The sequence below is a fragment of the Zootoca vivipara genome, chromosome 1, assembly GCF_963506605.1.
Source record: "Zootoca vivipara chromosome 1, rZooViv1.1, whole genome shotgun sequence".
In the NCBI taxonomy this organism is placed as follows: domain Eukaryota; kingdom Metazoa; phylum Chordata; class Lepidosauria; order Squamata; family Lacertidae; genus Zootoca; species Zootoca vivipara.
In genome coordinates this window covers 84,471,387-84,484,165 of record NC_083276.1, presented here as the reverse complement: position 1 = coordinate 84,484,165, position 12,779 = coordinate 84,471,387, and the positions used below count along the sequence as shown (strand labels likewise).

Genomic DNA, 12,779 nt, shown 5'->3' with positions numbered 1-12,779 from the left:
TCCTTGCAGGGGAGTCGGACACGCTGGTGGATGCCTCCATGAAGACCACTCCGACCTCGGTGCCAGGCCTGTCCCAGACAGATGAGCACTCCACCTGGTCAGGGAGCCAGACCACGGTGTTGGAGAAGGACCCAGAGGCTGGCCCCACAGTGAGGGGACCCTACCTGCACCCCAGCATTCCAAGGCAAGCACCTGCCGAGGCCCGGCACCTGGGGGTGGAGCCGCTGGTGCGGGCATCACGGGCGGAGCTGATTGGCGTGGCCCCGGGGTCCGAGGACAGCCTGTCTCTGGGGAGCGACCCCTACGGCAGTGCCTTCAGCCTGTACCGGGGCCGTGCCCTCTCCTTGCACGTGTAAGTAGCCGTGGGGCCGTGGAGTGGGGTGCAAGGGCCATTATGCTGGGATCATCTCTTTCCCCCCTACTCTCCAGTCATAATTCCTCGCTGAACCCTCAACCTCTCAAGTCATTGATTCCGAGGCACCACCGAAACTTTCCCGAGCCCCATCATCACAGTCCCGATCCCTGATGTCATGGCACCTTCCATCCACAGCCCCCACTGCACTCTCTATACCCTCTGAAGCCACCCACACTATCCTGCCATTCTCTCTCCTACTGCTTCCTCTGCTGCAGTATCTTCCCCCTCCCCATCGCCTCCTGCCTTTGCTCTCCTAAAATGTTGCTATGAGGACAATGGGCTGCATAGGTAGGTATCCGCTGCTGCCCCAGGCTTCCCCCTCCCCAATCAGCATAGAGAGCAGAGTCTCCATAGCTCCCCCCCGGGGGGGTGGGGGGGTTGCTGTCTTCCTTTGGCCTGGAGCTGACCCTGTTTCACATAAAGCCAATGGCATCAGTAATGGGCCCTCCAACACCAAACTTTGAGAGATGCCCATTTATTTGGGGCATCTATTGTGGCACTTAAAAAAAAAAACCCAAACACAGTGGGCTGCACTCACTCTTCTGACACATGGCAATATTGTTATTAAAATAATGCCTATATCACCTTTCATTTCAAAAGGAATACCAGTCCTGGTATGGGCTAGCGAAGAAATTGCCATGACCAAGCGAGTCATTTAAGCCCTCCGAATCCTCGATAACCCAAATCCAAATTTATAACTTATGGGTGCAACTGAGCTAATATTAAGCACTTCTGAGTTCCATTTACTTCAAGGGAAGATTAAGCACCTGCTTAAAACGAATCCTTTTGAGATTAGTGGGACATAAAAGTGCTCTACTGAGGCTTGATTGCGCTTTATGTAAATTAGCCAAACCGAGACAGGACCATTGGATGGGAAATTGCCTTTTCATCTGAATGTTTGATTTCACCCACACAGAGACGAGACCCCCATAGCTGGCTTGGTGTAGGGTAAAGGTGGAGACAGTCACAGGAGGTTGTGATTGTCATATAGACAGGGGCCTATACTGTTCCCACCAAGGCCTAGATTAATGGGAAGAAATAGCAGGGTTTCGATGCCACCATCCGCATTCGTGGATTTTAGTTTAGAAAAGTAAAGCGAGTGCATCATTCAGGAATATATAATTATGCATGGTGTAGAGTAAGTGGATACAAAGTTTTAAAGCAGGGATTTTGGGGTTGTTTCCCTTCCTCTCCACTCTGATAAGTGTGAAGTCACAAGTTAGATACTAGGCAAAACTTAATTAGAAACCAGGAGAAACTTTTTGTCAGAAAGCCAAATAATATAATATGTAATTTGTTATGCACTGCCTCAGCTATGTTAGCCCCATCCATCATAGCCTGATGGTCAGAGATGATGGAATTTGTAGTCCAGCATCATCTGCAGGGCCACAGGTCCCCCAGCCCTGATATCTGGCAAGGAATGTTACTATTTTTTAAAATAAAGCTTCCATGACGTGAAAGAGAGACTGGTTGCTGGTGATTAAGGGAATGGAAATTAAGAACCCAACAAATGATGTAATGGTGGTGATGTGATTGTCTTTTTGGTAGTGGTGCTTTTAGCTACACTAATGCGACTTTTGTTACCAATTCAACACACACACATTTTAAAAAACCCCGTTAAGAACTCCTTTTATCCCAGAAATGTAGCGATGCAGGGAGGCAAACAGGGAGAGATGATAAGCCGTGTCGAGTGCCAAATCTCTTCCTCATACCATATATAGACCCATTTCAGTTTCTGAGCCATTAGCAGGCACTGCCCACACATTTTTATTATTTCCCCCCTGTAATAATGGGAAACTGGATACCAGCGGTTTTTCTTAAAAGCGAAAGCTGAAACCCTTCGTGCTGTGAAAATGGCAGCACACTCCATGCTAACTACAGAGGCAGTGAGTGTAGTAAGGATCTTTGAGAGGGTGGGTGCAGAGCTACGTTAGGTCACTTGAGACTCCCTCATCTCCCTCTTCTTTCCTCCTGAGTTTGCTTTCCCAACTTTATCCCCACGCTTATCATCCTCTGGCTATGGTACCTGACTAAGTATACACTTGTATTATTCTCACTGTGTGCATGCAGCTGGACACGCATGCCCATTTGTTGTAAGGAACTGAGTTGGCCTTGGAATGAATGTGTGTGTGCCAAGTATCTGTTCGTATGTACACCTGAGTTAGTGTTTGTACCTGTGGAAAACAGCATGTCTGTGTACAGTATGCAGCTCTCTATTCTCCTACCCTCTGCCTTCTGTTGCATTTCTGGCTGCACCAGGGCCTCCCCTTGTCTTCCGCTGCTTCCTCAGGCCAGGCCAGCCTATACTCATCTACCACTGATGCACAGCCTCCCCCCAATCTCTTCCTTTGCCCTAGTGCGGCACCTGGCCTGGCTTATTCAGCAGATAAGACCAAGAGTTGGATCTTGCCAGGAAGAGTGGGTATTTTCCCTGGACTTTTGGCAGAGAATCCCAGTTCACCCATCTGGCCAGTCTTGGAATCAAATATGATGATGATTTATTTATATGCCACCCATCTGACTGGGTTGCCCCCAGCCACTCTGGGCAGCTCCCAACAAATTAAAACATAGTATGACATCAAACATTTAAAAAATCCCGAGTTTTTATGAGGCAAGACCCATCACAATGCGATCCAGACCACAGTACGCCACAGCACAGAGCAGGGGCACTGCAGAAAGATCTAGGTGGGACAAACAGCTTGAGGAGATTCAGATAGTAAGCCAAGCCACACAGGAAGATAGTAAGCCAAGCTGTAGGAAGAGCCGCCGCCCAGCATGCCCTCGCAGCGGTTCCTGGTCGGTCCTGGACTCCCGCTGATGGGCGGGCGCCTTGGTGCAGGGCGCCACTAACCCTAATGGGTAAGACGGCCCTGGTTCCTCCTCCTCATTGCCCCATGGGTAATTTAAACCCCAGGTCTGCTATTAGGAAGAGTTGGTCATGTGCTTTTTTTCTCCAGGGGGCACTCAAGGGTACAAAGACCTCTTTTTGTTGTGAGGCACTTACTGTAACAACTTCATGGTGAGTACTGGCACCTATTTTTCTAGAAAATAGCACTGGTTCTCCATATTTACTTATTTCATAAAAACATAGCAAGGCGGAGTAGGAGGATAAAATCAACAAAAGGATAAAGTCAGCAAATATAAGGATAAAAACAACAAAAGTTCCATAAAGCAGCATTCAAAATGTCAATAAGACATCAGTATAGGCACCTGCTCCCTTGCCGCTCACCTCCTTTTGAGTTTTTCAGGCTGTCCTGCCTTAGCAAACTATGCCATGTCTTGCCTTCCAACTGCAGCAACCTCCCCCATGGTGGGTACCGGAGGGATGATGCCAACAGCGGCAGCAAAACCAGCACAGATACCCTCCACCCACCAGCACAGAAGCCTCCTCTCCAACGCCCAGTGTCCCCCCGAGCAGGCCAGTGCCCCGTCCAACCGCCTGGGGCTGGCCGTGGCCCCACGCCACCTGTGGCTCCCCGCAGGAAGCTGCTGATGCCCCCCGAGTTCCAAGACACGGCATCCGAGGAACTGGATGAGAAGCTGAAGCGCCCCAAGTCATCTGCCTACTCTCAGGCTTGCACAGGAGAGTCCCGGCCCCAGACGCCGCTGAGCGAGGCCTCCAGCCGCGTCTCCGTCCTCCGCCCATCACCCAAGCTGCCGCGGACGGGCTCCAAGATCTTTGACAAGCTGAAGTTCTTTGAGGAGCGGCGCAAAAGCCTGGAGCAGAACGAGAACCCTTTCACGGGGCACACGTGGCTGCCGCTGCGCAAGACGCGCTCTTTTGACCAGCCCGGCTTTGACGATGCCAGCCCCTTCCTCTCGGCCGTCTCCCATGAGGACCTGCAAGAGGACACCCGCTCCGAGCTGGGCGGTGTGGCGTTTCGGCGCCGCGCCTTCCACCAGAAGGCGGCCTCCTTGGATGAGCGCGGCCGCTTCTCCAGCCGCGTGCACGACATGGAGCACAAGTTCACGGAGGAGCTGGGCCGCATCAAGCGCACCGTGTCTCAGCAGCAGCTGCGGCGGTCGCAAGAGCTCTTCAGGTCACCGTCGCCACGTTCCTCCGCCGAGCCGCCTGCTCCCAGGGTCCCGCCACCACGGAAACTCAAGCCCCTCAAGGCTTTGCCCCTGGCAGAGAATGCCCACGGCGTGCAGCAGCTGGTGCTGTCCAGCGTGGTCCTGGTGGGGCCGAGAGACGAGACCAAGGGGACGCATAAGCCTCTGGCGAGGAGCGCGGCCACAGTTGAGCAGGCGGCAGAGCCCAGCAGGGGTCAGAAGGAAAGCGAGCTGAATGGGCAGGATCTGCGGAGGAAGGTGGAGCAGTGCCCGCTGACTCTGGCGGCCCCCTTGGGAAGGAGAGACCTCCTGCAGGCTGGGCATCCGGAGAACAATGACTGCATGGATGGAGGGTCTGTGAACGCGGTGAAAGGGAGCCATGAGCCCAAGGGTCCAAGTGCAGCCTCACATGCCCGGAAACGGGAATCTGGCCAGAACGGACATTCCCTGCCCTGGGCCAAGACGGAGCCAGGAGCAGATAGAAGCAGGGCAGGGACCCACGGTGCAAACAGAGAGTTGGAAAGAAAGACTGGGAAAGTGGCAGAGAAAAAGGACAACGCGTTGCAGCCTCAGGAAGGGAAGAGCACTCGGAGCAGAGGCAAAGGGCGCCAGACGCGGCGAACGTCGCCTGAATCAGGTATGGAATCAGGGCAAGTGCTGCTGTCTCCTTGGGAAGGAAGCTGGCAAGCTAGGCTGTGCTGTATGCCGTGGGGAGAACGCCACCCAACTTCCCACAGAAATGGAGAGGCCTGTAATGTCCTTTCCTCCACTGTAGGCAAGACCCTTAGGATTCAGGCCAAAGCATCATGCATGCCTGGGATTGTGTGAGCTCCTCGAGAGGGTTGGTAAGTGCTCAGTCTTGGCTTGCCCTTATCTGTTCTGACTGTTTCTCACATTTCTGCCCATGTCATCAGCATCTGGGATGTGATCTCAGCCAGGCCTTGCCTGGAAGAGTCATTGGTGAATAAAGCTTAGCAGAGGGCAGGTGTGGGGATCCTTTGGACCTCCAGATGTTGCTGAACTACAACTCCCATCAGCCCCAGCAAGCATGGGGAAGATGGGAATTGTAGTACAGCAACATCTACAGCAACATCTGGGGGGTCCTTGGAAAAGACCCTGATGTTGGGAAAGATTGAGGGCACTAGGAGAAGGGGACGACAGAGGACAAGATGGTTGGACAGTGTTCTCGAAGCTACGAACATGAGTTTGACCAAACTACGGGAGGCAGTGCAAGACAGGAGTGCCTGGCGTGCTATGGTCCATGGGGTCACGAAGAGTCGGACACGACTAAACGACTAAACAACAACAACAACATCTGGGGGACTAAAGGGTCTCCACACCTGGCATAGGGTGTGGGGAAGAGCAGGTTTTTGCAGGGAAAGCTCTGGAGCAAATACAAACAAATGGTTGGACATGGAGCTTTTAAGCTCAGGTCTGTGCCTGGAAAAAGTGGGGCAAAAGCTAAGTATGGATAAGCCCCTCCTCACTATCATTGGCCCTCTGTCCTTTTTGTTCCTTTCCATAAAACAAAGGGACAGCCTCTGATCAATGGAAGTTGGAAAGAGGAGCATGAACTTGAGATCGAGTTTCTGGGGTGGCCGAGTGAGTGTGGCAACTTCATCAGGGCCTCCAAGTAGCTGGCAGATACAAGACATGCTGCAACATGTACAACAGTTAATTGGTTCACAGTTCACTGTGGTTATATGTATGTCACAGAGAACTGTAGTCTCCTAATGGCTAACACAGGTTTTGTGACAGGATTTTCAGTGCTTCTGAGTCAAGAATGGAAATACCTGCTCTTTGGACTAGTGCAGGTTTTGTTCATTTGCTTAGCATTTAGGTACACTCCTCATGCATTCTTGCTACTGCCTTGTAAGGTAAGTAGGCTGGCCTTAGCATCCCCATTTTACAGACTGGAAGTGAGGCTGAGAAATGCACACATCTTGAATGCACAGAAGTAGTGTATGTACCAAGGAGCTGCTGTACTTGGTCTACCAAATTACCGACAGAAAAATAAGTCCTCCAACTTCCTTCCCAGGTAGCCTGACTCAGTAAGTGATCATAAATGTAGACACGTTTATAACTAGTGTCAGCTTTGAATGCACTGAGCTGTAACAGTAGTTTTATGAGGGTTCTAAATTCCCCCCCTCTCTAAACAAGTGAAATGAAGCTCATCCTCTTTATTTATTCTTAGAGACCTGTGAAGGTGGCTATCTACGTCAAGGCAGAGTGAACTGTGCCACTCAGGAGGCTCCTCTAATCCTTTGGACTCAGCTAGGTAGCAATAGATCAAGAATCCACACTGTGCTAGAGAGAGACTTAGGGAGATTAAGGATTTTGAGCAAACTGTAATCATCAGCACATAAAAGGGCTCTCACTCTCTTGGGGCATAACAGAACCAGTGCATGTGAAAAAGAGAGCTAAGATTTAAACACATTCCTTCCCAGAAGGCAGTGCAAAGTCTTATATCCATGCAAGTTGTGGACCTTTCCCCCTCCTCCACACCACCTCTTTTGCAGCTGCTCTTTCTCCCTCTCTGCACAGAATCTTCTGATGATTCCTACATCTCTGCGGGTGAGGACCCACTGGAAGCCCCCATCTTTGAGATCCCTATCCAGGATGTAACAGTCATAGCTGGAACAGAAGTGCTGTTCAAATGCATCATCACAGGCAACCCTTCCCCAGAAGGCAAGTGCATGGAGTACCAGGAAGAGTGCGGCATGAGTGATGATGAACATGCATAGGCAAACTGTGGGGTGCCCAGTGCGAGTCAGAATGAGAGGGGCCAGGAGATGGATGGGTGCCATCTACTCTACCTTTGCTGTTGTCTCTTGGCTCACACAGGTGTCTTCGTTTCCACAGATCTCTAGGGATAATTGCTTGGTTTTATTTGGTTTTGTGTATGTTGCCTAGCTCACATCAGTAAGGATTCTGCTTTGAATATGGTCCAGAGCCATGTGGTCCTGGTGGCAACACTAGGAGGAAAAACACAAGGCTGGGGGAGAGAAATGGTTGCAGTTCCAGCTGCCCAATAGGTGATGACTGGCAAGCAATGTTGCAGTTGACTAGAATGAAAAAATAATAATAATTGGCCTAACCAGGTTTTTTGCTTTTGTTGCAAGGAAAACAAAGGGCAATGCTATTTTATTTTTAGCTGCAATCCTTTGATAGGCAGGCAACAATCCTGCTAGTCTTTCCCTCCCTTCGCCTACCAGGTCTTTGGGCTTCACCAGCAGCTCTGCTTTCATGCAAATAATTCAACCCTTACCCCAGCACCAGTATGTTCTATTTCAAAAGTTGATAACTTTTACTATGATGCAATTTTCCAGCAGCAACACCTGTGGTGCCGCTAAACTGTAGTCTTGTATTAGGGCTGGAAAATAACCCAGGGGAAACAACCACCATCCCAGGCCGTTACCCTCAGCGGCCCTGCTGCATACCCTCTTCAAGTGTTTTTGCCTGGCTGAAATGTGTCATTGAATTCTGATCATGCTTCTTATCTGGAAGGAGGCCAGAGAGGGGAGTGTGAATGTGTGTAGAAACTAGCCTCCTGTACAAAGTGGAGGAGATGCATTTGTTGCACCGCTTATGTTTGGCTGTGGCCCTGCCCACCACTGCCATGTGTCCCCTGGAACTTTGCTCAGAAGGGAATGTGGCTCTCAGGTTGCAAAAGGTTCCTCACCCCCCCTCTCTGAAAAGGACACAGTTCCAGCAGTCAGTGGATAAAATGGGAAATGCCATGTATAGGGGGAGGGTGCTGTATGTACAGAAGTGAGATGTCCCCACAACATGCTCTGATCTCCTACCCACTTGCCCCTTCCCCACAGTGTCATGGCGAAAGGATGGCGTCCCCTTTCGGAGCAGCACCACTCGCCCTATCAAAGCAGAGGGAGAACGCCACACCCTGCTGGTCAGGAGTGCCCGTGAGGCTGATGCCGGCCTCTACACAGTTTGTGCCACCAATGAAGTGGGCGAGGCCTGCTGCAGTGCCATCTTGACTGTGCGGCCAGGTAAGTGGCTGGGGAAACCCAGTCAGATAGGTGGGGTACAAATAATAAATTGTTATTATATTATTATAAGTGTGTGATGAACGCAGTGGAGGCAGCCCAAAGAGGACCAGCCGAATCCCTGAAGGGAGGGTTGTAGAGTCGGGTTCCTTCCTAGGCCAAGTTTGGGGAGAAGCAGTTTCAGGCCTTGGGGCTTAGTTAGCATCCTAGGCTAGGTCTTTTTCTGTCAACCTTGTGGTGCCTGCGGCTGCCGCTGCTACTGCTGAAAGAGAGATGAGGCTGCCTTTACCCTACAAGGCTTGGTTTAGGCCAGCCAGGCTGACAATCAGCCAGCAGCAGTCTTGAATGCGGGGAAGAAGGGAGAGACGGCCTGGACTGCTGGGCTCTCGGCACCAACCCCACGGGGTGGCGGCAGGGGAGGTGGAGCTAGCTGACGGACTGACTCCGATTCCTGATCCGTGTTCCGGACCACAAACTCCGCGGGGAAACCCGTGTCAGCGGCGCCTGCAGTCTGCAAGCGTTTCTGGGCACGTGCAAATGAATTATCCGAAAGGATGCAAATGAGGTCGCCCGTCTGTTGATCTGAAATGTGAGCCCTGGAGGGGCTGGGGTCGGCGTCTATCTGGAGCGCCGATGCCTTCCTCGGCTGTGGCTCGAAGGAAAGGCGGTTCCGAAGAGGCTCCTGGATTTTGCCCGGCCTCTGGAGCCTCCGTTGAGGATCCGTTTGCCCACTCGTCTTCTCCGTGTCGGACGCTGCGTTTGAAAAGAATCGGGGATTGAGAGAGAAAGAGATCATCCTCGGGAAATGGCTGTAGGATCCTCTTTGCCGCGCCGATTGCAGGCTCGGGAGGGGCGCGCCGTTTGTTCCCTGCGTTCTTGCGCTGCCATCCTATGCATGTTTACTTGGAAGTAAGTCCCGCTGCGTTCAAAGGAACTTAAACCCAGGTAAGTGTGCATAGGATTGCAGCTTTAGTGGGATTGGAATTGGGAACTCGGCAGAGAGAGGGGGGTCGCAACTTTTCAACCCCTAGGTGGGCATTTTGAGGGGAACAGAGATGGGTGAAACGGAGAAGGGAGGGTGTCTCTAGTCTCTTGCTCCCATTAACCCTTTGTTTGTACAACTGAATGGTGTGAAGGGATGAGGACCCTCCAACTTCACCACATCTGCCCTATAGATAGGAAGAAATGGGATTCTGCTTTGGGTGCCCCACTGGGGGCTGAGAAAGCAATGGGGCTGCAGAAGGGGAAGCCAGCCTCAAATTCTCTCAGGGCCTCTTACCTTGTTGTCTGGAAACTTGGAGACAACATACTAAGACTCTCATACTAAGTTACAGGTAGGCGTGTTGGTCAGACGTAGGCAAAACAAAATCAAAAAATTCCTTCCAGTAGCACCTTAGAGACCAACTAAGTTTGTCATTGGTACGAGCTTTTGTGTGCATGCATACTTCTTCTGAAGAAGTGTGCATGCACACAAAAGCTCGTACGAATAACAAACTTAGTTGGTCTCTAAGGTGCTACTGGAAGAAATTTTTTAAATTCTCATACTAAGGTGTTTTACCTTGTCTTTGGGGGCAGGGGAAAGCAAGGAACTACAGAGCAGGCCGTTCCCATCCACACAGGATAATCTTTCCCTGCCTGCAGCAGAGTATGATGGAGGGCTTTGAAAGACTCACCCTTTTGTCTGGATCGAACACTGCTTCTTCCTCCTATTTTGTGCAAAGGGCTAAGAAACCCATCCTGTCTCTTTAGATTTTCTTGTAAACACCCCACCCATCCCTACTCAGCTTGAAGGGCAGCATTGCCACAGAAATTGCCACAAGACTATTTCCACTAATTGGCCCCACAACAAGGCCTGCTCTCCTCACAATGCACACACTGCAAGTTGTAGTTGTCCTAGCTACTAATGCCACCTTGGCCCCTTTCAGGGAGAGCAAGCCAGGAATGATGCTGCCAACAAGAAAAAGAGTAGTGGCGCCATGTCTGGAGCTGCCTGATTCATGACTGTTTAAAAAGTCTTTTTCTTTACCAGATGGAGATGGCATAGATATATATCAGCAGTGGGCTTCCCTGTATGCCCATGGGACTTGGGAGGGTTACAGGCAGTATTGGATTTGATATCTTCTAAAGCAGTACTGGGGAAATGACTTGTTGTTTCCGTTTCTTCACTCTGCCTCTTTCTGGGTAAGAGGATTGGATATAGACTAGAGCCTAACTGCAAGAAGGGTTTCACAACCCAAATGGTCAAATTATTCACATTTATTTATTATAAACAATGCACTATGCAAATTACACACTAATAGATATGTTGTTTGTGCAGATTCATATATGCATATTTGAGGTGCCAAACTTTTATTTTATTTTATTTTATTTGTCCTCACAGTGACCCTTTGAGGTAGGTAAGACTTGAGAGATAATGACTTGCCCATAACTGCTGAATATCTGAAAACTAACATTCTTTCTTGAACGGATAGTTGTCATATGGGGGTGGGTTTGGATACAAGCCTCTTCATAGAAAACTGAATTGATAAAATCATTGCAAAATGATTTTACTACCTCAGTTATGAAGACAAACATAATTCAGAAATATCACATGGTACAGTCCTACCTCTTCAGAATGAAGGGGGAGGAAAGTTCACATGTTTGTCATTAAAAGAAAGAACAAAACAACCTCCATGTCTGTGGAAAGTATGTCAGGAAGAAGGAGGGTTCTGACTTAGTCTCTCTTACTTTTCTACTTACAGAGATAGTTAATTTAATTAAACGGGTAGCATTCAAACATGTGATCCTTCAACTGCATTTTGAATGATACAGGCCTAGGAGGGCTGTATACCATGTGATGTTTCTGATTGTGTAGTTCTGTTCTAAATCAGCCTCTAGGCTCCATGCCACAGAAGCAGTAAAGGTCTATTTGAGATAACAATGTTCATGCTAGGCTAAGTGCAGTGTCCTAATTGCAAAATAGGGCATAGTGGAACAGTCAAGAGGAAGGATGGAAATAACTAATGGGGTGTTAGTTGGCTTAGGTAGGGGCAGGAAACTGGAAACTTGCATACATAAGAAGGAGCAGGGAAAAGCAAAGAATGAAAACACTCTAACCATTGCACACCCTTAGGGCCAGTGTTTTTGTTTCAGGGCCAGGGCCACTGTTACATTATATGCTTGCTACTTCCCCAAGTTTCCATCTGGGGCTGCTCTAGTAACATTTGAATGATGAAAATCACATAGGAAGAGTTGACAATGTGTTACATCCCACATCAGCAGAGTGGGATGGAGCCTGCTAGGAAGCTGGTAGCCATAATGCCCCAGTAAGGGTCTCTAAAGATAGCATAAGCAACCAAACGTTTCCTCCTGCAATGCTTTTCTATTACTATTTTGAAGGAACCAATGTATTCCAATGGTCAATTTGTGTTATTACTTTTTGTATGTTCCCCCTCTCCATGCTTTTTTTGAAGCAAAGGGAAACCTCATCCCTTAGAATACACTGTAGGTGCACTGGGCTATCATGCAGAAAGCTAGATTATATCATTTACTCTGTGCTTGTGGCTAAACCATCAACTAAAATCCCTGTATATGAGCCCTGGCTGCTAGGTGGGCAGCTATGTCCTGGTGCTGCTTTCCCCCTTGAGCTGGAGAGCTTTGTTGCTTCAATGGGCTGTGCCCAAGCCATGCCCTAACCCTCTTCTGCCTTTCTAGCTCCCGCAGAGTCCTACAGCCGATTGGTACCCCATCACGAGCTCAGCAGCCCTGTCACATCAGATGAAGAGTACCTGAGCCCCTTGGAAGAGTTCCCTGAGTCTGGCACCCCTCGGCACCACCCTGTCATGAAAGTGCAACCCCGATCTGAGATTGGCCCACCCCCGGTGCATGTGGGCATCAACTTCAAGGCTGCCCCATCCTTTGAGGTGAGCAGGTGGTGAGACTAGCACAGGAGGGCATGACAGTGGAAAGTAACCTATGGCTTTTGCATACTTGAATGAGGATTCAGGTTACAAGCCGGCACTCACTTGGATTGGGGTTGGGGGCCCTGGGCTTTTGACATGCTCAGACATTTGGGGCAAAAGATACATGTAAATCTCAGCTTTTACTCTATTGAAGGTATTGCACCTAGCAGAGCTTGTCCTGTGCTCTGCTTACCCCTGCCCCCTGCCTTAAAGGGAACTTGCTTCCCATCTCCTTTTGCAGTTGGCATGATCCTGACGCCTTCTCTTGCAGGTGACACTGAGTGACCAGGAAGTACTGGAGGGGCAGGATGTGGTCCTGTGCATTCGGGTCCAGGGAGAGCCAAAGCCCATTGTGCACTGGTG

The 12,779-nt window shown here is 50.0% G+C and overlaps 1 protein-coding gene across 8 annotated transcripts in view; it reads left to right on the top strand.

The window, feature by feature from the left end:
* SPEG (striated muscle enriched protein kinase) overlaps positions 1–12,779 on the top strand; it is a 102,373-nt gene that overhangs the window by 41,358 nt on the left and 48,236 nt on the right. For 7 of the 8 annotated variants that reach the window (XM_035126758.2, XM_060277983.1, XM_035126749.2 and 4 more), the window contains 6 exons: positions 10–352; positions 3,712–5,105; positions 7,013–7,156; positions 8,296–8,478; positions 12,169–12,377; positions 12,688–12,776. In XM_035126758.2, the coding sequence (XP_034982649.2) occupies positions 10–352; positions 3,712–5,105; positions 7,013–7,156; positions 8,296–8,478; positions 12,169–12,377; positions 12,688–12,776 (2,362 nt within the window). The remainder of the gene's footprint in view (positions 1–9; positions 353–3,711; positions 5,106–7,012; positions 7,157–8,295; positions 8,479–12,168; positions 12,378–12,687; positions 12,777–12,779) is intronic. The other variant, XM_035126769.2, reaches the window with a different exon arrangement.